Below are 27,957 nucleotides of genomic sequence, written 5' to 3'. Positions count from 1 at the left end.
ACTAAGAACCCTGATGGTCCTTCTAGCCATCTCTCTAACCTCATTGACTTCTCCATTCTCTTCTCTAGCAGGACCTCTAGTGTCATTTGGAGCTGGGCTGCCTGGGTGGACTTGGGGAAATACCCTGAAGGACAGTCCTGTGAAGTGTATTTAAGATATGATTTAAGACTGAGAAAAAAAGAATAAAGTGGAGATGGACAGAAAGCATGGACTTTGATTAGCCAACAGGAGATCTCCAGAGCCACAGACATGTGGGTACCCCCCCACTGCCCCCCAAACTCTTAATTCTCAGGGCTGGCTGGGGTTTGGGTAAACTGGGGTAAACTCTTATATTCTATCCTGTAAACTGGCTTTTGAGAAAAAATAATGAGTTCTATTTTGAACATGATGATTTTGAGATGCCTAACAAAATGCCCAAAATGTCCCGTAGGACTTCTCAGGGTAGTATTATTCTTTCCTTGTTTGAACTGAACAGTTGTAGAGACCCTTTATTTTTCTATATTCTATTATGTAGACTGAACAGTATCATGTCCCCAATTTCTGGGGAATGCAGGAGCTTTTAACAAAGGAATATTTATGTCCAAAGGTATAATCCCAAGCATCCAAACTCCCACAACATGTAGGAGTCATAATCCTCCTTCCTGCCTTCCTACCAGAGACTACCTAGTCTCTGGGGAGGGGAAGAATATTAGATTTATATTTTAGTTCTGATAGAACACAATTCAAAGTACAAGCCCAGCCCCTGCCTGACTCAATCTTGAGTCCTGGGAACCCTGGCTTTAAAGGGTTAATTAACCTGCCAGAAGGGCCACCTGCAATCCTGGCTCCCCGGTCACCATGGCTCAGCTTCTGGGTCCTGGTGGGATCACCTTTGGTGCCTGAAACTAAAGACAAACAATCCAGAAAAGAAACAGACCCCCCTGGAGCCATTTTTGGGGAGTTGGGGTAAAAGACAGGGAGCAAGGAAAGGATGTTGTACTCCTCTTCTAATTGTTTTGGTTCATGGCATTTTACTGGGTGCAGCAGGTAAGAGCTGCTGAAAAAAACACTGCTTAAAAGATGGGGGGGGGGAAGAGGGTGAAAGATAGCCTCCCCAGTTTTAAAGCAGCCAATCAAGGGAGATGATCTCCACTTATATGGTAGGAGATGAAGAAGACTTCATATTAGGCAAACTAGGAATGCTCAAAAAGGCTCTTCAAGGGCGTCTCCATGTTAGAACTGGAAATATCTAGAGAAACCCAGGCAACATTTGTTTTATGGCTTGTTTTATATTGTGTACCAAACATGGGTAGGAGGGGAGCTAAACTAACCAAGATTAAGCTGTTACTATTTCCAATCCAGAGCAACTAAGCAAAGAGGCTTTTGTTCTGAAGCCCCTAAAAGCACGGTAACCTTATAATGCAAACATCTGAGCGGTAAAAGATAGATATGATTTTAACCCAGTGGCTCTCTTGAAAATAGGACAGTGAGAGAGATTACTACCTAGTCATGGCCAAAGTGGGGTAGGTCATTCCAGATCATATCTACCTAAAACATTTCTTTTTCACTTCAGCTATTTGGTGCTTATTACCCAGTTCAACCTGCTACACTGTAAATAATCCAAAGGGTACCTACACAGCAGTAAGGAATTGAAAGGGCACCAATGTGTAAGGTATGCGTAAGTGGCAAAGGGATACTTCCATCTTTTGACCCCAGAAGTGCTTTTCTCCCTTCATGGGTTCTCAACTACAGTTGTCTTTACCTGTACCTTTTTTTTTTTGCTAGACTTTTAGGATCAGTGCCTTTGTAGAGTTCATAGTAAATGTTTTTCTTTGCTATGCGGTGTCATAGTTCCTGCAGCTACTGCCATTTTCAGAGGTCTGTCTTCTGTTGTCAGTGAAGTCAGTGATTGATTTCAGTAATCAGGAAGACAGACCTCTGATGGATCTCCTACTTACCTGGACATTCCCCTTTCAGGAAACGAATTTATCTTATATAATTAATAATTTATCTTATATCTTATATAATGGGAGTCTGGTGCTTCCTAGAGTGCTTCAAATGGTATCTTCATGTGGAAGATGCTAAGAAGATGTTATCTCTCCACAGGGAGGACATTACTTCTAGGAGAATTGCAATGATGTGTAAGGGAAGTGTCTTGTAGAGACAAACTATGGGCCATGTGTAGACAGACATTCTGCAATTAGTTCCAGATAGCATACTATGTGATAAAAATCAGGCTCTTTATTTGGCTGTAGGATTATTCAAAACATCTCCTCCCCTTGGTCAACAGTCTAGAGGGAGCTCAGCAACCAGTAAAGGGAGGGTAACCTATGACTTTGTGAGTTACAAAGATCTAGAAGGTTCCTTGGCCTCCCATCATCCTAGGGTTTGGGTCTGCAGCTAATTTGGCTTCAGTGTCTTTAGGTATGAAGAGAGTGGAGCCTCCTTTAGCATCTTGTCATTCCAGAGTCTGGGTTTCACATCCAGAACATCACTGATGGATGCCCTGAGCAACAAGGAGAGATTTTGATGAGTGGCCTTTGGCAGTCTAGCCTAGCAGTAGTTAAGAGTCAGGCTCATCCAAGAGTCATGCCACAGCTAGATATGAACATGATGGGAACTATATAGGAACTGAGCTAAGTTTTGAGCTGAATCTTCCTGCCTTGTTCTCTGCCTGTATGACTCCTGAGTCCAAAATGCCATAGTGGGAATTATGCTCTTGAGGTGTTGGGGGAAAATGTTTGTTTTTGTTATATCTTTGAAGTAAATATCTTTTTGTAAAAGCTAATCCAATGCTGAGTGGTTAAATAGAAGTGTGGGTACTAGTCACTAGGAGGCACTGGCCTCCTAACAAATGGGAAGAGGGGAACACAGGCAGTGGGGACTTCAGCTGCTGGCAGAGGAAAAATACACTCGAAATCCTTCTCAGGGTACCTTAGAATCCTGAAGGGGGAGATATAATTGGTCCAGCCCTGAGAGAGTAGGTCTAGAGTCAACTGTATTACATTAAGATCTTGGAAGAGTAACCCAAAGACACAAAGGCATCTTTGCTCTGCTCAGGGAGCTCAAGGATCTGCTCAGGGACATGGTGAGAGCCAGGTGAACCACCCTTCCCCATACTGGGCAGCCAACATTAGATTTACCTGACTCCTGTCAAGGGAGCACAAGGATCCACAAAGGAGTAGATCGTTTCTATATGCAGCTATGTGGAAGGACTTGAGATATAATGACCAATTAAGAGATTATTATACTAGAGAGAGACTGAACTAGGGACATGGCCCTGGGACAGATTTGAGAAATGCTGTGTAGAAAGAATTGAGAAGATCTGGCAATTGATAAGACACGTTAGATGAAAGAGAATGAGGAGTCAAGAGTGATTGGAAAGGAATCTGGGTAATGGAAAGGATGGAATTATCCTTAACAGAAACAGGGAAGGTTGCAAGACAGATGGGCTTTGGGGAAGAAAATAATGAGTTTTATTTTGAACCCGATGATTTTGAGATGCCTAACAAAATGCCCAATAGTCTTTTGATAATGCAGGGTTGGAGTTCAGAAGATAGAACAGGACTGAATATATAAATTAATGTTTAACAGCTGGTTCTCTGGGGCAAGACCATGTATACATGATTCATATTTTTAGTTTAATTTGTATTATTAACATTTTCTCCATTACTTTCTCAAGTCTAGACAATGATCAAAACAATAATGATGATGAGCTAACACAGGGGACTGAGGAATGTTTGGACTGGTAAGAGGAGAACTAAGAGAGAGCAACATTGTGAAAACTCCTAGTGGTGGAGGGAGAGGCAGTTGGATGGCTCAGTGGATTGAGAACCAGGCTTAAAGATTGGAGGTCCTGGGTTCAAATGTGACCTCAGTTACTTCCTAGGTGTGTGACCCTGGGCAAGTCATTTAATCCTCATTGCCTAGCCCTTATCACTCTTCTGTTTTGGAACCCATACATAGAATTGATTCTAAGATGGAAGGTAAGAACTTAAAAAAATAATAAAATAAAATAAATAGGAAAACTTTTAGTGAAGATGGCATTCAGAAATGTTTCAATGGTTGACAATAAAGGAAAATAATAAAGGTTGGAGGGGATGTGGCAAAATGGAGACACTAATACATTGCTGATGGAGTTGTGAATTAATACAACCATTCTAGATGGCAATTTGGATTTATGTCCAAAGAATGCCTGCCTTTTGATCTAGCAATACCACTACTAGGTTTGTACCCTAAAGAGATAAAAAAATGTTTATACAAAAATATTCATAGCCATGCTCTTTGTGGTGGCAAAAAAATTGGAAAATAAGGGGTTGTCCCTCGATTGGGGAATGGCTTTACAAATTGTGGTATCCGATGGTGATGGAATTCTATTGTCCTATAAGGAATGATGAACTGCTTGATTTCTATAAGAACTGGAAAGACCTCCATGAACTGGTGTAGAGTGAAATGAGCAGAACCAGGAGAACATGGTACACAATAACTGAAACATTATGGAATGATAAAATATAATTGACTTTGCTACTAATAGCAATGCAGTTCCCTCATAGTTTCCTTGGAATTGTCCTATGAGAAAGAACACTATCCACATCCAGAGAAAGCACTGTGGGAATAGAAATGCAGAAGAAAACATATGATTTATCACTTGTTTTTATGAGTGTATGATTTGGGGTTTTGGTTTTAAGACTACTTACTGTATTACAAAAATGAATAATATGGAAATAGGTATTGAGTGATAACACATGTATAACCCAAGGGAACTTCTTGTCAGCTCTGAGAAGGGGGAGGGAAGAGGGCTATACATGTATTGTTATGCAAAACATATTTCCATTTTGATCATTTCATAATAGAATATAATCATATAAAGCCAACCCCCCCCAACAAAAACCCAAATAAACCAAAGTGAAAATTAATATGCTTTGATCTCCATTCTGACTCCAACAGTTCTTTTTCTGGAGGTGGATAGAATTCTTTGTCATAAGTCTTCAGAATTGTCCTGGACAATTGTACTGCATAGTACCCAATTCTGACAATAAATTTAACCTTGAGTTCTGGGCCTCAGATGGGTTTCTTCTTTCTGCCCCAGAATGAGGACTAATATCAGTCCCAGACTGATTCTTAATTTTGGCCAAAGTATGACCTTTTAATTAAAACTAATTAATTTGTTAGATCTGATCACAAACTTAGACCTAATTCTTCCAATGTATCAAGCTTCTTACCCAAATTCTAAAGTGAGTCCCTAATCCTGGTCCTCAATGGACTCCCTAAATTGACCACAGATGAATCTCCTAACCCATGGCCATTTGTCTTGACCACAGACTAGGCCCCTAATCTTAAACCCAGATTGTCCATCTTATTTAATTCTTGGATTGATCTTTAATACCCACTATAGGCTCATACTATTCATGAGCCTCCTTTGACCATAATCCCTGAATGACCAACCCTGGCCCCAAACCTAGTTTGGATTCTACCCTCATATTTAATCTCCTTTACTCAAAAGATCCCCATTTCAATTTGTCTTGTGGAATCTTTCCTATCCCTAGGAAACTATTGGTTGGCTAGCTATGCTGAGAAAAGGATGGAGAGAGGAGCTGAGATTTTTGGAAATAACCCTCTGGACATCAGTTTGGAAGGGAGAGGAGAGAAGAAACAAGGTCTTAAGTGTAGGCATGCAAACCTAGGATCAGCAGGGGATGGATGATGGCAGCTTACCTGCCTTAGGGAACCATGGAACATTGTTTTCTTACTTTATATCTGAATGAGTTTCTTATCCCAGGGGGTAAAGTTAGGGACAGGAACAGCCTGAGGTAGGGCACTCAATCTCTAAACTGGAGTGAGACCTTTGGGCTCTGGAAATGAAATTTTCATTCTTCAACTCTGCTCTTCAATGGGAGAACTCTGGGTTATAATTCCTGAGGCCTAACCTGAGGAAATAAATTGGTGGAAACATTCTTATTACCATGAAAAAATCCCTTTATTGAAACGGTCAGTCCTCATTAGACAGATGAGGATCACACAGAGCTGATGAGGACAATCTCCCTGTTTACATCCAGGTTCTCTTCCAGTACTTAGAACTCTGCCTCTTTGGCCATGGGACTGAAATCTTCTAATATCCTTTAAGGATCTTTTCAGTGGAGCCAGTGTGAACTTTGCCCAGGTGCCTAGCCCTAGGGAACATGCTGGGATCCCTACTCCAGCTCTTAAGTCAGGCCATGACCATATTTGCCAAATGCTAAACAGGACTCATGAGAGATGGACTCAGGGAAAAGGCTGGGATTAGTATTGAGTAGTAGCAGAGGAGGGAGAAGGAGCAGGAGAAGAAGGACACAAGTTGGGTCTTGAGTAGAACTTTTAGACTTTATCACCTCCTGGATCCAGGAAATGTGGAAACTGACATTGGTATAGACACCAGGAAAGTAGGGACTGCCACAACCTATTCCCCAGCTTATAATCCCTGCTTGATACCAGATTTTATTGACTTCACATACTAAAGGTCCCCCGGAGTCACCCTGTAGAAAAATAGATCAAGTCAAACTGTTCAGAGAGTGTTTAGAACCTTATGTGGTAGAGTTCAGAGGTAAAGGGTAGTGGGGGACTCCTGAATCCAAAGGAGAGATTTCAAGGGGCTACTTTACCTGGCAGGCATCCTTCTTGCCCTCTAAATAACCAGCACATAACATGTCATCAAAAATTGAAGGAACATCTTTTTTATCATTCAATATCTTTTGGTAATTTTGGTCACAAGTCTTTTGGTCAATGAAGAACACTTCTGCCTCCTGTAAGATCCAGGGTTTCTTCAGTGCTGGAGATTTAGGAAAGAAAAAAGGAATGAGGGACAAAGAACAATAGTTAAATATAATAAATATAATCTGAGTGAATGAACCCAGAAACTGGTTGATCAAACCCTAGATGTGGGCTGGAGGCTAATGTGATTTATATAATTGAAAACACTAGACAAAATTTCATTTATATGTAGAGCTGGAATATCTATTTTTGTCTTTCCGTTGAACTGAGTGTGATCTCTTCAGAATTGCTGAGAATTCATAGTACTTCTGACTGAAGAGTGAAGAAAGAGGAGAAAACTCTTAGGCCCTCCACACGACCTTTCTAGCTTTATGCCAGGTCACCTTCCAACCATACCTATTTTCTTACATTCTCCTCATATACTATCCATATTTTCTCTCTTTTGAGATACTACTCAGTGCAGTGAAATGTCCTTTTCTCTCCACTTTATCCACTGAAATGCTGTCTAGTCTTAGATCATCTCCCTTCTGGTTTCCACCCCTCTTCAATTTTCACCCTTCCCAGGAGTCGTGCCTCCCTGAGTGAGACGTTGAGCTCCTCAAGGTCAGGGACTACTTCTTCTATGTCTTTATGCCCCACAAATAACTTGCAAACTGTTGGAGATTTAAAATCTCCAACATGACAAAATAATATATTCCATTCTTTCTCAATGGGTGCTATAAAGATCCCATTCCCTTTTTTATCCAGTCATCCAGATTCTCCAATTTTCTCTGGGTTCTGGGAAAGGAAGGCATTTCCTTTATTGGGAGGCAACAACCCGAGGAGAACTGAGCTTTTTTTCTTGAGTTTGCAGACACTCAGGAAATGATCTGGACTGGGCTAATTAAAAAGATATTTTGACTATAAAAATCAGTCTTCCATTTACTAATGGGAGTGTGGGACACTGGAAAGAAGACTGGGACTAGAGGTAAGAAGTCCTGGATGCTAGAGCTATTGGCACTTGCTAGCTTAGGAGCCCTGGGTAATGTGGTTTGCTTTCAGTCATGTCCAATTGTTTGTGATCCCTTTCTGTGATTTTCGTGGCAAATATTCTGGAATGGTTTGCCATTTTCTTCTTCAGACCATTTTATAAAGAAACTGAAGTAAACAGGGTTAAATTACTTGCCCAGGGTTACACAGCTAGTAAGTATCTGAGGCAGGATTTGAACTCAGGACTTCCTGATGACTATAGACCCTGTTCTCTATCCAATGTAGCTGTCCAGAATCTTGAGTGCAAGCTATTTAATATCTCAGCCTTACTTTACTCAGCTGTAAAATGAGGGTAATCATACCTGTCAAGCTGCAGCTTCAAAAGAGATGAAGGTTATGAAGACTAACATGCTGTACAAATGTGAGGCATTATTACTGTTAGGAAGGAGAGGAAATGGAGTAAATCAAGCAAATCAAGAAAGGGCTAAAGAGAGCAAAGCAAAAGATTGTGCCAATAAGAAAATAAAATCAGTATTTCCTTTATAGAGAATATAAAGTGGTTGGTCTGCTTTGGGAGAGAGATGCAACTGCCTGTGTTGTAGTAGTTGGGGTCTAGGAGGAAGGGTCACCCAGTACAATAATCTTTGCAACCAGCCTCACGTTTGCCTTTGTCTGTTTTTCCCCAGCCTGTTATCCAGCACATAGTCACATTCTTAAAGGTATCCGTGGAGTCTGGGAGGCAGACGGGCTGGATGTTGATCTTCAAAAAAGCTGGTGATCTTAGCTGTAACAAGGCGATGTCCTTGGGTGGCTTATCACAGTAGTTGGGATGCAGGATGATTTTTGTCACAGAATAACGAAAAAGACGCTTTATATTGAATCTTGGTATTCGGAGAGTATCTGAGCCTAGTTGAACCTTCCAGTGTCTGGGATTTTGAAAACTAATGGGGGAAAAGGAGGAGAGTAGATACCATGATAGTTCTAGGCTCCCTGGGTCTTGGGTACGTAAACTCAAAGGATTAAGATTTGGAATGTATATTGGGGATATAATTTCATCTACCCCTCTGATTTTACAGATGAGAGAATTGAAGTTCAGAGAGGCTAAATGATGTCCTTGATATAGTGGAGATTGCCATGGTATCACATGGGTAAACCATGGACTCAGGGACTTTGTAATATAAGAAGGACTGGCCTTATGCTTTAGTAGAGCCGGCAACCTTGCATCTGTTAACATTAAAGCAGTCCTTAATTAACATTTATTTTAATTATAAATTATATTTATATAACTTATATAATTACACATTCATTATATTAAATAATATTTATATAATTTTATCATACATGTATAATAATATGATATAATATTAAATTACATTTATACACTATGCCACATTTCTTACCAAATGTTTGTCCCAGTGCCTAAAACTGCAAACAGAATGATAGAAAGGAAGGCAAGCTGAATGTGGAGTCAGATACCTTGAGTTGAAATCCATTTCTGATTTTCACTAGCTGGGTGACCTTGGGCAAGTTATTTAACTTTTCTGGCCCTCATTTTTCTCCTCAGTGAAATAAAGAACTTGGACCAGTTTCTTTCAGCTCAAAATCTGTGATTTGTGATCATGTGACCTATTTCTTTGATCCTGAAGGGTTTGGCTCTGGATCAATTAAAAAAAACATTAAGTGCCAAAGGAAATACAAATATTCCTTGGTGAGAGTTGAGGGGAATATGGAAGGGTAGAAGCAGGAGAGGAGTGGAGGGAAGTTCAATGACCATAACTTTCTGAGCCACCGTTTTATGGGGATTAGTTGACAGCTAAATGAGGGCAAGGGATTATAGGACTTTGGAATGGGACATATATGGAAGGGATGTGGGATATATGAGAGGGCAATGGGAGCAGAAACTGGGGTTCCAAAAGACTTCTTTTCCAACCTTTTGTGGGCAGACTTTTGGTACCACAATTTATTCAGGTATTTTTTGAAGGGTCGTTTATTACTTTATAGTCTATATTTTTGGATGTCTTGAGTCCTTCAGGTCTCTGCTAAATATGAAGTACAAAGTGGGGAATTAGCGGTTAGGGACAGGGAAATGACAAGATGGGAAAATGGATGGGAAAGCAAATGGTCTAAGGTAGACCCTCTCCACTTCCCCCACTCCCCCTACACCAGGGAACAGGAATTTAAGCCTTCTCTGTTCTTGTCGGGCCCTTTTGGGGCCTTCCAGACTCTGCTCAGACGGGAGACTCACTTTAGGAAGCAATGAGCGGCAGTCAGCACCCAATACTGGTGGATGAGGGTGCCCCCACATAGGTGGTGGTTCTTATACAGCAGGCTGGCCTGCCAGGGCCATCTGGTCACGCTGGAATCTTTGCCCCCCTTGATTCGGCCAGAGTATATGCGTCGACCACAGACTTAGAAAACAGGGAAGAGAGATTGGAGAGATTGAGACATCCTTTTTTGCTCCCCCTCCTCCCTATCACGTCCCCCTCCTCCCTCCCCGTGCCCCCACTGCGTTCCCTGGGTCCCTGGCCCTTCGACCATCTTCCTTTGGCCCTCTGCCCTCCTGCAGATGTGCTCTCCTCTCCTGAGGCTCTGCATCCCTGGCTCCTACCTTTTCTCTCTTTAATTTTAACTCCTGGACACTGGGAGGAAGGAAGCAGGCTGGGCTGAGGTGGGTCCCTCTAGTGGACCAGGCCCACCTTCTCTGTGCAGGGTGCCCCCACAGCCTGGGGCCCTTGTCTACCTTGGTATCTGTGGGCCTCCAGCAGCAGGGGAAGCAGGAGGATGAGGCAGAGCCAGGACATGGCCTGCCTGTTCAGGGTCTCCGGATGGGCCTGCCATGTAGGCCTCATCCTCTTAACAGGGCTGTGAGGCTCTTCTGGGAGGGGCCTGTCCCTGCCTGCCCCACTCTGGGGTTCAGAGAGCTGTTGGCGCCCCCTAGGAGCTGTCCTTTATTTCTCCCTGGAAGAGGGGGTGGAGGGGGTTTCCAGACCCCAAAGAAAGCCTAGATAGTTCCAGACCATTCGACTCCCAGGATGGAAGCCAGGGATGGACCCACTGGATAAGGCAGAACTCAGGATGCTCAGCGCCCAGAATCACCCTTCCCGCCATACCATGGCAGTCTGGGCCTCTATGGTCTTCACCTTGTGACTTCAGGGGGAAACTCCAGGATCCCCAGCCTCTGGCCCCCCCTTAGGCCTTTGTCTCTCCCCCCGCGCCCCCCCCCCCCCCCAGCATGGGGAAAAGTGGCAGTGATGCCTATATGAAGTGCTTGGGTGGTCTCTGACTTTCTAAGATGGACCAGTAGGTGAACCCCCCCCCCCGGGGGAGGGGGGGAAAAAGAATTTTCTGGGTGCTAGGGCTGTCAGTGAGGCATCAGGCTTGCCCAGCCTGAAAATGGGTCCATATCTGAAAAGTCTGTGGGCCTCACCCTGAAGCAGATACTTGATAAGAACAAGAGAAGAGGGCAAGGGGAAGGGAATAAACGTTTACGGAGTGCTTACTTCTGCTAGGCACTGCACTAAGGACTTCTACAAATAGTATCTTAGAGATGCTTCTAATTACCTGGGGACACAAAGTGCTCTTATCACCCCCATTTTACAGTTGAAGAAATGGAGACAAACAAGGGATATGATTTGTCCAGGGTCACACAGCTAGTATGTGGCTGAACTCAGGTCTGACTCTAGGCACAAAGTTGGAATTCCAGTTCCATCTCTAAGAGGCCTGGGGGAATTCAGGAACTGGGTGTGATAAGACCTGATGATAGTAGTAAAGAAGGGGCTTACCATTCTGGAAGGTCTAGAGGAGGGTATAGGTATAGGTGGTTGTATTCTAATAAAAAAACAACAACAACCCAACAACTTATTAGCTACAAAAAAACCCCAATCAAATAAATGTATTAGAATAAGAGGCAAAATTTTACCCCAAACTTATTCCTAGCCTTTAATAAGGCAGGACTAAGCAAGTTAGTTTTTTTGCACTTTTAAGGACCATCTGTTTCAGAGGTGATGATCATTCTGCCTGTGTGTGTGTGTGTGTGTGTGTGTGTGTGTGTGTGTGTGTGTGTGTAAAAGGCAGCTATCTTTTTTTTTGTGTGTGTGTGTGTGTGTTTGATTTTTGTTTTTTGGTCAAAGAGGACAGAAATTAGATATCAAAGAATTAGGCAGTTGTATGTGTGGCAAAACCATTAACTGGCCATCTTAATCAGAGGATTATTGACTGGGTAAGAGTGAACCTGGGATTGTAGAATGAACCAGTAATTAAAAGATCATAGATTTAGCACTGAAAGTCATCTGAGCACTCAGAAGTCATCTGAGTTTAGCCCTTTTATAGATGACAAACTGAGACTCAAATTGGCTAAGCAATTTGCCCAAATAATTTAATATTTAATACTTTGTATTACATAGGTAAGAAATAGTAGTCATAATTTGAACTCAGATCTTCAGACCTCACATCCAGTGTGTTGGAAGCTCAGAAATGCTAAATGTACTAGAGATAAAGGTTTAAGTTCATTACAGTGCTACATTACAGGTGAATTCCTTCTAAATTGAGCTGATTTCCCTTTAAAGGAAGAGGATGCCTTCCCTGAAATTTGATTGGTCGGAGGGCTAGGATTTGTGAATCCTTGATTTAGCCTTCTGGTCCTGGGAATTTCAAGACCTCAGTCTATGGGAAACTGGGATCCTGGAGATCTGGTGGAATTGTCATTATGCTGTTGGATAGCCTTCTGATCAAAATCTCTGTCCAGCCTTGTCTTTTCACACTCAATGACTCTGCATAGTTAATCTGTTGTCAAATCTTGTCATTTCTGTCTCCACAAAAATCTTTTGTTGATGTCCACTTGTCTTTATTCACTCAGCCGTCAGCCTAGTTCAGGGATTCATTGTCTTTTACCTGGACTTTTTCAATAGTCTTCTAACTGGTCCCCCTTCCTGAAGTATTTCCCCACTCTAATTTCCTCTTAGCAGCTAACTGATTTTTCTAAAGTTTAGGTCTAGAAATATTACCCTTCTGCTTAATGAGCTCCTTTGGCTTCCTGTACTTCTAGGATAAATTTTCGTAATTTCCCCCCCAAGTTCATTTCCAAAAATGACATTTCTGGTGAATGAATTTTTCTTCTTTTTAAAAACCCTAACCTTCTGTTTCAGTTAAAAAAAAACAAACAACCAGCCAAACAACAAAAACCCCTTACCTTCCATCTTAGAATCAATATTATACTTTATAAGGCAGAAGAGTGACAAGGACCAGACAATAGTAGTAAAGTGACTTGTCCAGAGTCACCTTTAGGAAGTGTCTGAGGGCAGATTTGAACCCATGCCCTCCTGACTCCAAGCCAAGCCCAGTGTTCTATCTACTGTGCTACTTAGTAGTTCCAAATATTTGTATTTTAAATATTTTTTTAAAATTCAACTTATTCTTTGTTCCTTGAGTACACATTCCATCAGCTATCTCTTTACCATTAGGCTGGATACTGCCCTTGCTCTCCCTCCTCTGCCTCAGTTTCCTGGCTTCCTTCAAGCTTAAATCTCATTTCCTGCAGGAGGCTTTTCCCAGTTTCCTCATTTGCTAATGGCTTCCCTTCTAAGGTTACCTTCCCTCTACTCTGTATTTTGGAAGTAGCTAGGAAGAGTACTTTAATGTCCGAAAAGCTCTTTACATCTCATCTGTCTCCTTTTATTTTCCTAATAACCCTTTAAAGTGGGTGCTATCATTATCATCATCTTTTTAAAGCTGAGGAAATGAGGCTGAGAGAGGTATCTGAGGGGAGATTGGAACTCATTTCTACTTGACTCCAGGATGAATGCTCCATCTCCTACCCCATCTGGCTCATTACCTTTGCTTGCAGACCAGCAATGACAACCCCCTCACTGAGGAACAGCCCATTTCAAGTCTGAATAGCCCTTATACAAGAAGTGTTTTTCCCCTTTATTTCAAGTCTAAATTTGCTTATCTGTAACTTTTACCCTTTGCTATAGACTTGTAGGGAAATGGCAAGCTGCCTGGGATAGATGACTAGATTGCTGTCTGTGTGACTTCAGACCACCACTTAACACCTTTGAGTTTCATTTTCTTCTTTTGTAAAATAAGGAGCTTAGATTAGATAACCTTCTTAAGGTCTTTCCTCCAGAAAATCCATGATCCTCATTCTTGATCACATCATTTGAATTCAACTGTTTCATTTCATTGGTATACCATAGTTTATTTTTGGACATTAAAGCTGCTTCCAGATTTTAGAATTTATATTATATTAGCCAAATTAATATGGCCAGTTTTTGAACAAATAACTCTTTTTTGTTGATTGTTTTTGGGAGCACTTTCAGAGATCTTCTCCAAAATGGAATTGGGTTGAAGGGAATGATTATCTGTGTTACTTTTGCTATGGGCTACTATTAGGTCTCTCTCCATAAAGATTCCATAAGTAAGCAAATACACGAATAATGAATGATTGTACCCATTTTCTCACAACTCCACCAGCATTTAACTTCATTGCTTTGAATTATTTCTGGAAAAAATATTCTATACGTAAGCAAATATATGAGGAATGAATGAGTGTACCTATTTCTCCTCAACCCTACCAGCATTTAATTTCTTTGCTTTCAATTATTTTTTGAAATTTCGTTAACATTTTTTGAAGGTGGTGCTCCCTCAAAGTTGTTTTCCTTTGTATCTCTATTACTGATAATACTTTTTTCAAGCGATTATTAACAATTTATGTTATATCTTTTGAAAATTACCAATTTGTATACTTTAACCATTTATGAATCTTAGATATACAGCTGCAAGGAATTTCAGAGGCCATTTAGTTCAACCCCCTCATTTTGCAAATGAGGAAACTGAGGCTCTGGAAGATTAAATGTGTTGCCTACACTACTGATGTAGTAGGATTAGAGTCAGAACTTGAACCTAGGTCCCTCAAGACCAGTGGTTCTCAACCTTTCTAATGATGTGACCCTGCAATACAGTTCCTCATGTTGCAGTGACCCCAAACCAAAAAATTATTTTGGTGGCTACTTCAAAACTGTAATTTTGCTACAGTTATGATTTGGAATGTAAATACCTGATATGCATTATGTATTCTCATTGTCTCGACCCACAGGTTGAGAACCGCTGCTCAAGATGATGATTGGTGGCTCCAAAGCCAGTGATCTTTCCAATGCAAAATGCAGCCTCCACTTATCTAATTTAATCTTTTTATTTTCTTTTAATGTAGCAATTAGTATTTTTCTTTATTTCTGACTCCACATTCCGTTCTCCAGTCAAGTTTCCCAACTACCACATAAGGCTGTTGGGCATACAGACCTAATCTCATAGATGGTGGCTTATTTTCCACAGGGAATTTAGACCTAGAGCTCTGTAGCCTCCTACTGTGCCTGAGCTAGTTCCTAGCTCCAGAAGTCAAGTGAAAGCTAAGACTGAATGCCAGGAAAGGATGGAGAGTGGAGATACTCTGTGGGTCAGGAGTCCCCACCATGGAGAGAACAAAAGTTATTTTGAGCCTAGAACTACATGTATAAATATCTAGTTTTAACCTTTATTTCTCTTATATATTATCACTTTCTTTCCTGCTAAGAGTGATTCTTGGCCATGATTGGTGACATAGGGATAGAACAGCAGGAAAGTCAGAGTAAGGACCGATATTGTCATGAATTTTTTAAAAATTAAAATAGTCAACCAAGAATAAATAGAAAGACAAATATAAGAACACAGAGAGAACACCAGTCTCCCTAACCCCAATCACCACTTCCTCCTGCTAGTTAGTATTTTGTTTCTTGCATGATGACTCTCAACCCAGAACCTAGGGGGCTTCAAATGCCCTTTTGGGGGAGCAAACAAGAGCCCTGAATTAATCTTAGCCAAAGTGTCTGGCCTTAAGAGAGCCCTGTCTTCCTCACCCTCAGACCTTAGCTTAGGTCATGGCCACACTGGTCAGACCTTAAGTAGGCCCCTTGGGAAATGGGCTCAAGGGAGACATAGTACAGCTGCAGAGTGAGGAGGACAACAAGCTTAGAGGGTATTAAGCTAAAGGTACTTGAGTTAATTGTGGTTAAGATCCAGTCAGTGTGCAAACTGACATTGGTGAAGACACTAGGCCGGAAGGGCCGACCACAGCCATCTCCCCAGCTCACAATGCCTATTAGATGCCAAGAACCATTGACCTCACATGCCAAGGGGCCTCCAGAGTCACCCTGGGGGAAGATAGAGAAAATGAGTCACTCTAAAAGAATAATCATAGCAAAAATCGATTTCCTAGCATGGAACAAAGAGGTGAAGGGAGGTGGAATAGGACGGAAAGTAGTTGGGGGCTATCCATTTTAGGGATCTCAGGAGTAATGTTAAGTAAATGAAAACAATGGGCCATCTCACCTGACAGGCATCCTTACTGCCGTCTTCAAAGCCAGCACATAACATGTCATCATATATCCTGGCTATAAAAAGAGGAAGGGTTGTTCCAACGTGATAGTACTTGTCACAGGTCTCTTGATCAATGATGGGCAACTTTGCTGCTTTCAAATACCAGGGTTTCCCTAGGACTGGAGATGCAAGAACAGGAGAGGTTATAGTTATAGTGTTGGAGATGAATAAAGGCAATATTGAGGCAGCTGATTCTCTGGTATGGAGCCCTTGAATAATATAACCTTGATTAATGTTAGCAAAAAATATTACTGGACCAAATGATTCAAAACACTAGATAAGCTAACCCTCATTTTTAGGTAGATCGAGACTGTGCATTTCAGTCTTACCATGACAAACATGGGTGTTTCAGAGTCTGAGGATTCATGACATTTTGGACTAAAAAGTGAAGCTAATCAATGATATAGGATAAAAGTCAAACTTTTAGTGTGCCATTTAAGGCTCTTCCTAATATGGTTCCACATCACCTTTCCATCCTTTATCTTACCTACTGCTATTCCTCAACATGAAGTAACTACTTCAGGCAAACTTGATTCCTTACCTCTCCTATGTTAAGTACATTCCTTTTCCTCAATTTCTGCTCATGTTTCTCTGACTGAAATTCTACCTCTCTTTAGGAGCTAGATTGATCAAATCTCATCTCTTCCAAGAGTTTTCCTTGGCTTTTTCAGCCCACAATAACCTCTTCCTGGCCAGATCCCTTCCTTGGTACTTACTTTCTGCTATTTAAGTTTTCACATGATTATGTCTTGCCTTACTAATGAGACTGTGAACTTTTTGAGGAATAATCTGTCTTATAAGTCTTTATGTTTTCCAGTCCCTTGCAAACTTTTGGACCTTTTAGCAAATATTAATTGAATGACAAAAGAATGTAGTCTACCTTTTCCCCAAGGGTGCTGGAAAAGGTCTCCATTTCCCTTCCTGGCCTATAGTTCAATTTGCTTAGATTTTGTCCTGAATGTTGGGGAAGTGTGGCACTTTCTCTCAAAATTGTTTTGTAGTAGTAACCAGGGCAGAGCTTAACTTTCTCTCCTTTTTTTGATTGCCTCGTACCTTCCTTAAGTATTTTGGTTATGCCATTCTGTCCTCCAGTTCCTGCTAGACTGCAGTGGTAAGGAGGCTACCTCTTGTGGTGATAAGAGCATTGGACTAAGGAAGTAATCAGAAGCCCTCTGTTTTAGTCCTGACTTACCTTTATAAGCTTTGGGACTCTGGGGCTTTGGTTTGCTCATCTATAAAACAGGGATGGTCATACCTGTCTCACTTACTCATTTTGGTCACTTTGTAAATGTGCTGTTCAAATGTAAGGCAACACCATTATTAGGGACAAAAAACCCCCCAACCAAAACAGAATGAATCAAGCATGTAAACAAAGGATGGAAGGGAACAAATCAGTAATTATAATTGAGGCCCCCAGTTTTGCTTCAGAGTGGTTGATCTGTCTGGGGAGGTAGAAGCAGGCAACCCTGTGTGGTTAGGGGCTGGGTAATAGTTTTGCCAAACGTTCATTGTCCCATCATGAATTCTTACCTTGGTTTTCTTTTATTTTTCCCCATCCTGTCACCCAGCAATTGGTGAGGTTTTTAAACTCATTTATGGAAGATGGGAGACAGATAGGCAGGATACTTCTCATGAAGAATATTGGGGACTGCAGCTTGACCAGGGCAATGTCTTTGGGAGGCCACCCGAGGTAGTAGGGATGCAAGATGATTCTGGATACTCGCCGGGCATGCAAAAAGCTAAAGCTTAATTTGTGTGACTTACTTGACTGTGAGCCCAGTTGAACTCTCCAAACACTGGGATCATCAGCCAAGCTGGAGAGAAAAAGGGGAGCAAATGTAATCATCTCAGAGGTAAGTGAATTTTGGGGCATGCGGGAGGAATTTTGGGAATTTGCTATTTTAGAGTTGCTTCTAGTCAGTGAGGAGGTGAATGTAGGTTAACAGTCAGAGACAGAATAATTCTATGTATTGGGTTTTCATAGTGTGGGTGAAAAATCTAAACTCATGTTTAAGAAGAATTACCTGTTGTCATCTGAGATGCTTGGCAGACTCCTACACCAAAATTTCCCCCATGATGCCTAAAAATTCCACCATTAAAGATTCATTCCTTTGTATCTTAAAAGTTTGTTTTTTTTTGGCTCTTCAGTGGTTCCAAATGCAAATGCAAATGTGTGTGTGTTGGGAGAATGAATAACTTAATTATCCTGGGGGTTAAGGGACAGCCAGACATAAGTTTCGTCAGGAATTTGACTCAGTTCTGGAATGGACTTGGTCCAGGAAGGTCACAGGGCTACAGAAAGGAAATCCGAACAGCTACTTTTCTATGTGTGAAGATAGCCTTATCTCTGCTACATTTTTTCAGGATCTTTTTCTAAGCACTGAGAGAAGGTTCAGGAACAAGAAATTTGGCCAGGAATAGAGGTTAGGGCCAGAAGAGGGGAAATGGCTAGAGGTGGGGCCCTAATGTTGGCCCTGTCTCCCCATCCACCCCTACCATAAAGAAATGGGGATCCAAGGACCCCCTGCTACCTCCCTTCTCCCTTTGGGCCCTTTCATGCCTTCCAGATTCTGCTGAGAATGGGCACTTACTCCTGGAAGCAATGAGCAGCTGTCAACACCCAACTTGAGTGGATGAGGGAGGCCCCGCACCAGTGGTGGGTCTTATACTTCAGACTTGCCTGCCACGGCCACTGACTTTGGGTAGTGTCTTGGCCTCCAAGGATTCGTTCATGAGTCTGAGGTTGTCCACAAACTTGGATGAGAGGAAAGGAGATTGTGCAAAGGGACTCAGGAGACCCGTCTATAATTGTTCCAGGTTCCTGACTATCCCTTCTGTCTGCATTTTGAGCACCAAGCTGTCCTGGCCTCTTAAGCTTCCTTCTCTCCTGGAAGCTCGCACCTTCCTCCCAGAATTGGGGCTTCTGGCCCCTAGTCTGGACATCTTACCTGTGGCCCATTCATATGCTTGAATACCTGCGGGGAGAATATAGGGAGGACTGAGATTCTTTGTATCTTAGCACTCCTGTGGATTGCTGCTCACCCCTGGGGCCAGGACCCCATCCAACCCTGGCCTCTCCGGCCTCCCCAACTCAGGGACCCATCCTGGTTAAACCACCCCACCCCCGTGACATGAACACATGTGCGGCCTATAGCCCGTCCCTGCTCTCATCCTCTACCTCCCACCCCAGCGGCCTGCCCCAGGCCCTTCTGCCCCGCCTCACTGTGTTCCTGGACCCTCCAAAGAAGGGAGAGCAGGAGGGGGAGGCTGACCCAGCCCATGCGTTTCTGGTTTTGAGAAGCTTCCTAGTCTCTGCTTAGGCTGGGAAGTTGCTGGGAGTGGCTCGGCCCTGGCTTTTTTGCCTCCTCTTCTCTTCTTCCCGCTGTGGGGCCCAGGGGGCAGAGTGGAAGAGGCCCACACTTCCCTGGGAGAGGGGAGAGGAATTGTGGGATGAGGCCTGGGGCGGAGCAGTGCCCAAGCTCAGCCTTTTCCTTCTCTTCCCTCCTGCTTTCCCCTAGTGGCCTTGAGGGATCTAGGTGGTGGCTCCTGGTTCTTCCAGGCCTGAGGCTTCATGAAGCAGAGGCAGCAGTCTAGGAGAGCATTTAGGAAGATCACCAATAAAGCCTCTTAGAGAGAGGGAGAGGGAGAGAGACAGAGAGAGACAGGGGGGGAGGAGGAGGAGAGAGATAGAGACAGAGAGCCTGGGGGAGAGGAGGAGGAGAGAGACAGATAGAGAGACAGAGAGACAGGGGGAGAGAGACAGGGGAAAAGGGAGAGAGAGAGGCCGAGGGAGACAGAGGGAGAGGGAGGAAGGGAAGACAAGGGAGATGGGGAGGGGGAAGGGAGAGAAAGTAAGGGAGAGAGAAGGGGGAGAGGAGAGAGAAAAAGAGAGAGACAGAAATAGAGAGGAGGGAAGGAGAAAGGGGGGAGGGAGACAGGCAGGGAGAGAGAGAGACAGAGACACACAAAGAGAAACAGAGGGAGAGGGAAACAGAGATAGAGGGAGAAGGAAAGGGGGAGGGGAGAGAAACAGGAGAGAAGAGAGAGGAGAGAGAGAAAAAGAGAGAGAGAGAGAGAGAGAGAGAGAGAGAGAGAGAGAGAGAGAGAGAGAGAGAGAGAGAGAGAGAGAGAGAGAGAGAGAAGGGAGGGAGGGAGGAAGAAGGAGGCCTGAGGGACCACCCAGGGTTTGCTACTTTATCCTGAAATACCAATCCCTTATAAATTGAGCCACTAATGTCCCAGGAAGTTGCTCCTCTTTCCCTACCCTCTAGGCATGTCCTATGAGGTGAACTCAAATCTACCTCTGGATAAAATTGAGTAATTGTAGAACTGAAGAGGACCTTAGAGGTCATCTAGTCCAACCCTTTCATTTTATAGATAAAGGACTTGAATTTAAGTGATTTCTTCAAGGTCAGACAGTAAATAGCAAAGTGAAAATTCAAACCTAGGTAGAGGAGGCAATTTATTGACTATGAGGGTTAGGAGAGAGGAAAGAGTTGAGATTTTTGAGTCAGGATGACTAAAAAGATGGTAGTGCCCAGAAGAAACTATTCCTTTTATTTCTTTATTTGATTCCTTATTGCTACCTTTTGTTTTTTCTTCACTTCCATTTCAATATATCCTTTCTGCCTTCCTCTCCCAGAGAGCTCTTTACAACAAGAGTGGTGCTGTTAGAACTTTTTTTTTCTCCTGATAAAAACAGTTCATCATTTTAAGAGAGTTTCTTTTTAAAAATCTTTTTTGTCAATACCTTCCCCCTATTTATCTCTCCTTTCCCCACTCCCAGGTAGCCAACCCTTAAAACAAATAATTTTTTAATTTTTAAAATTCAGTTTAATTTTTCTCCAGTTACATGTAAAAACAGTTTGCAACATTTTCCAAAGAATTTTGAATCTCGAATTCTCTTCCTCCTGACTTCTGCTCTCCCACTCCTGCAATCTCATATAGATTTGACTTGTGCAGTCATGTAAAACATTTTTCTATATTAATCCTTTTGTGAAAGGAAACTCAAACAAAAAAATTAAGAAAAAGTGCAAAAAATTTGCTTTGTTTTGGATTCAGACTCCATTAGTTCTTTCTCTGAAAGTAGATGGCATTTTTAAAAAACCATGAATCATTTGGGATTATTCGGGATCACTATTGCTGAGAATAGCTAAATTATTCGTAGTTGTTTATTGTCCAGTATTCTTGTCACTGTTTATGATGTTTTGGTTCTGCTTATTTCACTTTGCGTGGTTGGTTCATATAAGTCCTTCTCTGTTCCTCTTGTCATTTATATTATAATATAGCACAATGGTATTCCATTACAATCATATTATCTTACTCAGCCATTCCCCAATTGATGGGCATCCCCTCACCTTCCAATTTTCTGCCCCCACGAAAAGAGCTGCTTTAATTTTTTTTTTTTGCACATATAGGTCCTTCCTCTTGTTGCTTTTTATCTCTTTGGTATACAAACCTAGTAATAATATTGCTGGATCAAAGGGTATGCACAGTTTTATAGTCCTTTAAGCCTACTTCCAAATTGTTCTCCAGAATGGTTGAATCATTTCACAACTAGCCCAACAGTGCATTAACTCCCAGTTTTCCCCACATCCTTTCTAAGTTTTGTTATTTTCCTTTTTTATCTTAATAGTCAATTTGATAGGTGTGGGTGGCACCTCAGAATTGTTTCAATTTACATTTTTTCTAATTAATAGTGATTTCATGCATTTTTTCCATGACTATAGAGAATTTTAATAACTTTGAGAACTGCCTATTCATATCCTTTGACCTTTGGAGAATGACTTGTAATCTTATACATTTGATTAATTTCTCTGTATATGTAAGAAATGAGGCCTTTATTAGAGAGATTTGTAAAAAAATTTTTGGACCATTATGCATTATATGTATTACTCTCCATCCTATTTCCTCCTGTTTAATTTCTGACCATCACTTCCCCCAATTTGCTTTCTTTTATATTAGCCTCATCCCCTTCTCTTATCCTCTTCTCTTCCTACTTTCCTATAGGATAAGATAGATTTCTATACCCAATAGACTGTGTATGTTCTTCTCTGAATGAGCCAGTTCTTTTTTTTTTTAAACATTATTTTATTTGGTCATTTTCATACATTATTCATTGGAAACAGATAATTTTCTTTTCCTCCCCCCCCCCCCCCCCCCCACCCCTTCCCTAGCCGACCGTGATTCGTCTGGGTATCACATGTGTCCTTGCTCTGAACCCATTTCCTTGTTGTTGGTATTTGCATTAGGGTGTTCATTTAGAGTCTCTCCTCAGTCAGATCCCCTCAACCTCTGTAGTCAAGCAGTTGCTTTTCCTTGGTGTTTTTACTCCCTCAGTTTGTCCTCTGCTTGAGGGTAGTTTTTTTTCCTCATAGATCGCTGCAGATTGTTCAGGGACATAGTAAAACCATTACTGGAGAAGTCCATTACATTCTCTTGTACCACAATGTGTCAGTCTCTGTGTACAATATTCTCCTGGTTCTGCTCCTCTCACTCTGCATCACTTCCTGGAGGTTGTTCCAGTTTCCATGGAATTCCTCCACTTTATTATTCCTTTTAGCACAATAGTATTCCATCATCAAGATATACCACAATTTGTTCAGCCATTCCCCAATTGAAGGGCATCGCCTCATTTTCCAATTTTTGGCCACCACAAAGAGTGCAGCTATGAATATTCTTGTACATGTCTTTTTCCTTATTATCTCTTTGGGGTACAAACCCAGCAGTGCTATGGCTGGATCAAAGGGTAGATATTCTTTTGTCGCCCTTTGGGCATAGTTCCAAATTGCCCTCCAGAATGGTTGGATCAATTCACAACTCCACCAGCAATGCATTAATGTCCCTAGTTTGCCACATCCCCTCCAGCATTCATTACTTTCCTTTGCTGTCATGTTGACCAATCTGCTTGGTGTGAGGTGATACCTCAGAGTTGTTTTGATGTGCATCTCTCTGATTATAAGAGATTTAGAACATTTTTTCATGTGCTTATTAATAATTTTGATTTCTTTAACTGAAAATTGCCTATTCATGTACCTTGCCCATTTTTCAATTGGAGAATGGCTTGATTTTTTGTACAACTGGTTTAGCTCTTTATAGATTTGAGTAATTAAACCTTTGTCAGAGGTTTTTGTTATGTTATGTTATGTTATGCTATGAAGATTGTTTCCCAATTTGTTGCTTTCCTTCTAATTTTAGTTACATTGGTTTTGTTTGTACAAAACCTTTTTAATTTGATGTAGTCACAATTATTTATTTTGCATTTTGTGACTCTTTCTAAGTCTTGCTTGGTTTTAAAATCTTTCCCTTCCCAAAGGTTTGACATGTATACTATTCTGTGTTCGCCTAATTTACTTATAGTTTCCTTCTTTATATTCAAGTCATTCACCCATTCTGAGTTTATCTTGGTGTAGGGTGTGAGGTGTTGATCCAAACCTAATCTCTCCCACACTGTCTTCCAATTTTCCCAGCAGTTTTTATCAAATACTGGATTTTTGTCTCCAAAGCTGGGGTCTTTGGGTTTGTCATAGACTGTCTTGCTGAGGTCATTTACCTCAAGTCTATTCCACTGATCTTCCTTTCTGTCTCTTAACCAGTACCAAATTGTTTTGATGACCGCTGCTTTGTAATATAGTTTGAGATCTGGGACTGCAAGGCCACCTTCCTTTGTATTTTTTTTTTTCATTATTTCCCTGGATATCCTTGATACTTTATTCTTCCAAATGAACTTTGTTATGGTTTTCTCTAATTCAGTAAAATAGCTTTTTGGTAGTTCAATGGGTATGGCACTAAATAGATAGATAAATTTGGGTAGGATGGTCATTTTTATTATGTTAGCTCGTCCCACCCATGAGCAATCAATGTTTTTCCAATTGTTTAGATCTAGTTTTAATTGTGTGGAGAGTCTTTTGTAGTTGTATTCATATAGTTCCTGTGTTTGTCTCAGCAGATAGATTCCTAAGTATTTTATATTGTCTCAGGTGACTTTAAATGGAATTTCTCCTTCTAATTCTTGCTGCTGAACAGGGTTGGAGATATATAGAAATGCTGATGACTTATGTGGGTTTATTTTGTATCCTGCAACTTTGCTAAAGTTGTTGATTATTTCAATTAGCTTTTTGGTTGATTCCCTAGGATTCTTTAAGTAAATCATCATATCATCCGCAAAGAGTGACAGCTTGGTCTCCTCATTGCCAATTTTAATACCTTCAATTTCTTTTTCTTCTCTAATTGCTACTGCTAGTGTTTCTAGTACAATATTAAATAATAAAGGTGATAATGGGCATCCTTGTTTGACTCCTGATCTTATTGGGAAGGCTTTGAGTTTTTCCCTATTGCAGATGATGTTTCCTGATGGCTTTAGGTATATACTGTTTATTATTTTTAGGAAAGGCCCTTCTATTCCTATGCTTTCTAGTGTTTTCAATAGGAATGGGTGTTGTATTTTGTCAAAGGCTTTTTCTGCATCTATTGAGATAATCATGTGATTTTTGTCGGTTTGCTTGTTTATATGGTCAATTATGTGGATGGTTTTCCTAATATTGAACCATCCTTGCATTCCTGGTATGAATCCTACCTGATTGTAGTGGATAACCCTTGTGATGACTTGTTGGAATCTTTTTGTTAGTATCCTATTTAAGATTTTTGCATCTATATTCATTAGGGAGATTGGCCTATAGTTTTCTTTCTATGTTTTTAACCTGCCTGGCTTTGGGATCAGTACCATGTTTGTGTCGTAAAAAGAATTTGGTAGAACCCCTTCTTGGCTTATTCTGTCAAATAGTTTATATAGTATTGGGGTTAGCTGTTCCTTGAATGTTTGATAGAATTCATTTGTGAATCTGTCTGGACCTGGGGATTTTTTCTTAGGGAGTTCCTTGATGGCTTGTTCAATTTCTTTTTCTGAAATGGGGTTGTTTAGGTAATTTATTTCTTCTTCTTTTAGTCTAGGCAATTTATATTTTTCTAAGTATTCATCCATATCACTTAGATTGCCATATTTTTTGCCATATAATTTGACATATTAGTTTTTAATGATTGCCTTGATTTCCTCTTCATTAGAGGTGAGGTCTCCCTTTTCATCTTGGATACTGTCAATTTGGTTTTTTTCTTTCCTTTTTTCCTTTTTTCCTTTTTTATATTATTATATTTTATTTGATCATTTCCAAACATTATTCATTAAAGAAATAGATCATTTTCTTTTCCTCCCCCCCACCCCCCCATAGCCGACGCATAAATCCACTGGGCATTACATGTTTTCTTGATTTGAACCCATTGCTTTGTTGATAATATTTGCATTAGAGTGTTCATTTAGAGTCTCTCCTCTGTCATGTCCCCTCAACCACTGTATTCAGGCAGTTGCTTTTCCTCGGTGTTTCCACTCCCATAGTTTATCCTTTGCTTATGAATAGTGTTTTTTTCTCCTAGATCCCTGCAAATTGTTCAGGGACATTACACCGCCACTAATGGAGAAGTCCATTACGTTTGATTATACCACAGTGTATTAGTCTCTGTGTACAATGTTCTCCTGGTTCTGCTCCTCTCGCTCTGCATCACTTCCTGGAGGTTGTTCCAGTCTCCATGGAATTCCTCCACTTTATTATTCCTTTTAGCACAATAGTATTCCATCACCAACATATACCACAATTTGCTCAGCCATTCCCCAATTGATGGGCATCCCCTCGTTTTCCAGTTTTTGGCCACCACAAAGAGCGCAGCTATGAATATTTTTGTACAAGTCTTTTTGTCCATTATCTCTTTGGGGTACAAACCCAGCAGTGCTATGGCTGGATCAAAGGGTAGATATTCTTTTGTCGCCCTTTGGGCATAGTTCCAAATTGCCCTCCAGAATGGTTGGATCAGTTCACAACTCCACCAGCAATGAATTAATGTCCCTACTTTGCCACATCCCCTCCAGCATTCATTACTTTCCTTTGCTGTTATGTTAGCAATCTGCTAGGTGTGAGGTGATACCTCAGAGTTGTTTTTATTTGCATCTCTCTGATTATAAGAGATTTAGAACACTTCTTCATGTGCTTATTAATAGTTTTGATTTCTTTATCTGAGAACTGCCTATCCATGTCCCTTGCCCATTTATCAATTGGAGAATGGCTTGATTTTTTGTACAATTGATTTAGCTCTTTATAAATATCAGTAATTAAACCTTTGTCAGAGGTTTCTATGAAGATTTTTTCCCAATTTGTTGTTTCCCTTCTGATTTTAGTTACATTGGTTTTGTTTGTACAAAAGCTTTTTAGTTTGATGTAGTCAAAATTATTTATTTTACATTTTGTGATTCTTTCTATGTCTTGCTTGGTTTTAAAGCCTTTCCCCTCCCAAAGGTCTGACATGTATACTATTCTGTGTTTACCCAATTTACTTATGGTTTCCTTCTTTATGTTTAAGTCACTCACCCATTTTGAATTTATCTTGGTGTAGGGTGTGAGGTGTTGATCTATTCCTAGTCTCTCCCACACTGTCTTCCAATTTTCCCAGCAGTTTTTATCGAATAGTGGATTTTTGTCCCAAAAGCTGGGATCTTTGGGTTTATCGTATACTGTCTTGCTGAGGTCGCTTTCCTCCCAGTCTATTCCACTGATCTTCCTTTCTGTTTCTTAGCCAGTACCACATTGTTTTGATGACTGCTGCTTTGTAATATAGTTTAAGGTCAGGGACTGCAAGGCCCCCATCGTATGTGTTTTTTTTTCATTATTTCTCTGGATATCCTTGATCTTTTGTTCTTCCAAATGAACTTTGTTATGGTTTTTTCTAAATCAGTGAAGAAGTATTTTGGTAGTTCAATGGGTATGGCACTAAATAGATAAATAAGTTTGGGTAGGATGGTCATTTTTATTATATTGGCTCGTCCTATCCATGAGCAGTTAATGTTTTTCCAATTGCTCAAGTCTAGTTTTAGTTGTGTGGTGAGTGTTTTGTAGTTGTGTTCATATAGTTCCTGTGTTTGTCTCGGGAGGTAGATTCCTAGGTATTTTATTTTGTCTAAGGTGATTTTGAATGGGATTTCTCTTTCTAGTTCTTGCTGCTGAGCTGTGTTGGAGATATATAGAAAAGCTGATGATTTGTGTGGGTTTATTTTGTATCCTGCAACTTTGCTAAAGTTGTTGATTATTTCAATTAGCTTTTTAGTTGAATCTCTAGGATTCTTTAAGTAGACCATCATGTCATCTGCAAAGAGTGATAACTTGGTCTCCTCCTTGCCTATTTTGATGCCTTCAATTTCTTTTTCTTCTCTAATTGCTACTGCTAGTGTTTCTAGTACAATGTCAAATAGTAGAGGTGATAATGGGCATCCTTTTTTCACTACTGATCTTATTGGGAATGCATCTAGTTTATCCCCATTGCAGATGATATTAGCTGATGGTTTTAGATATATACTGTTTATTATTTTTAGGAATGACCCTTCTATTCCTATGCTTTCTAGTGTTTTTAATAGGAATGGGTGTTGTATTTTATCAAAGGCTTTTTCTGCGTCTATTGAGATAATCATGTGGTTCTTGCTGGTTTGCTTGTTGATGTGGTCAATTATGTGGATGGTTTTCCTAATGTTGAACCAGCCCTGCATCCCTGGTATAAATCCTACTTGATCATGGTGAATGATCCTTCTGATCACTTGCTGGAGTCTTTTTGCTAGTATCCTATTTAAGATTTTTGCATCTATATTCATTAGGGAGATTGGTCTCTAGTTTTCTTTCTCTGTTTTAGACCTGCCTGGTTTTGGAATCAGTACCATGTTTGTGTCGTAAAAGGAGTTTGGTAGAACTCCCTTTTTGCTTATTATGTCAAATAGTTTGTATAGTATTGGGATTAACTGTTCTCTGAATGTTTGATAGAATT

At 40.9% G+C, this 27,957-nt stretch overlaps 2 protein-coding genes across 3 annotated transcripts; both read right to left on the bottom strand.

The window, feature by feature from the left end:
- Positions 1–5,918: 5,918 nt before the first annotated feature.
- Positions 5,919–10,841, bottom strand: LOC107649624 (testisin-like). Its single transcript, XM_016424128.2, has 5 exons — positions 10,436–10,841; positions 9,941–10,103; positions 8,356–8,636; positions 6,618–6,784; positions 5,919–6,491 (listed from the first exon to the last, which is right to left on the bottom strand). Exons 1-5 carry the CDS (start codon positions 10,542–10,544, stop codon positions 6,183–6,185), a joined length of 1,029 nt encoding a protein of 342 aa, XP_016279614.1. The 5' UTR covers positions 10,545–10,841; the 3' UTR covers positions 5,919–6,182.
- Positions 10,842–11,796: 955 nt separating this feature from the next.
- Positions 11,797–20,083, bottom strand: LOC100618901 (serine protease 27-like). Of its 2 annotated transcripts, none has more exons than XM_016424131.2 (6): positions 19,328–20,083; positions 19,053–19,079; positions 18,696–18,858; positions 17,869–17,918; positions 16,057–16,223; positions 11,797–15,878 (listed from the first exon to the last, which is right to left on the bottom strand). In XM_016424131.2, the coding sequence occupies exons 1-6, from the start codon at positions 19,383–19,385 to the stop codon at positions 15,594–15,596; spliced, it is 750 nt and encodes a 249-aa protein (XP_016279617.1). In that variant the 5' UTR covers positions 19,386–20,083; the 3' UTR covers positions 11,797–15,593. The 2 variants fall into 2 exon arrangements, with proteins under 2 accessions (XP_016279617.1, XP_016279616.1); XM_016424130.2 differs by having other exon boundaries at positions 17,635–17,918; positions 19,328–20,082.
- Between the last annotated feature and the right edge of the window lie 7,874 nt (positions 20,084–27,957).

This window comes from Monodelphis domestica, chromosome 7 (assembly GCF_027887165.1).
Source record: "Monodelphis domestica isolate mMonDom1 chromosome 7, mMonDom1.pri, whole genome shotgun sequence".
NCBI lineage: Eukaryota > Metazoa > Chordata > Mammalia > Didelphimorphia > Didelphidae > Monodelphis > Monodelphis domestica.
The sequence above is the reverse complement of the archived record's forward strand: the minus strand, read 5'-3'. Positions and strand labels throughout refer to the sequence as shown.

Coding starts and splice junctions, on each gene's coding strand:
- LOC107649624 (XM_016424128.2), bottom strand. CDS start 10,544: ATGAGGCCTACATGGCAGGCCCATCCGGAGACCCTGAACAGGCAGGCC. Junction 10,104..10,435: donor GGAGGCCCACAGATACCAAG/GTAGACAAGGGC, acceptor CTGTTTTCTAAG/TCTGTGGTCGACGCATATAC. Junction 6,785..8,355: donor AAAAACAGACAAAGGCAAAC/GTGAGGCTGGTT, acceptor CTAAATCTCCAG/CACTGAAGAAACCCTGGATC.
- LOC100618901 (XM_016424130.2), bottom strand. CDS start 19,385: ATGGGCTGGGTCAGCCTCCCCCTCCTGCTCTCCCTTCTTTGGAGGGTC. Junction 18,859..19,052: donor AGCATATGAATGGGCCACAG/GTAAGATGTCCA, acceptor CTCTCATCCAAG/TTTGTGGACAACCTCAGACT. Junction 16,224..17,634: donor AAAAATAAAAGAAAACCAAG/GTAAGAATTCAT, acceptor TTGCATCTCCAG/TCCTAGGGAAACCCTGGTAT.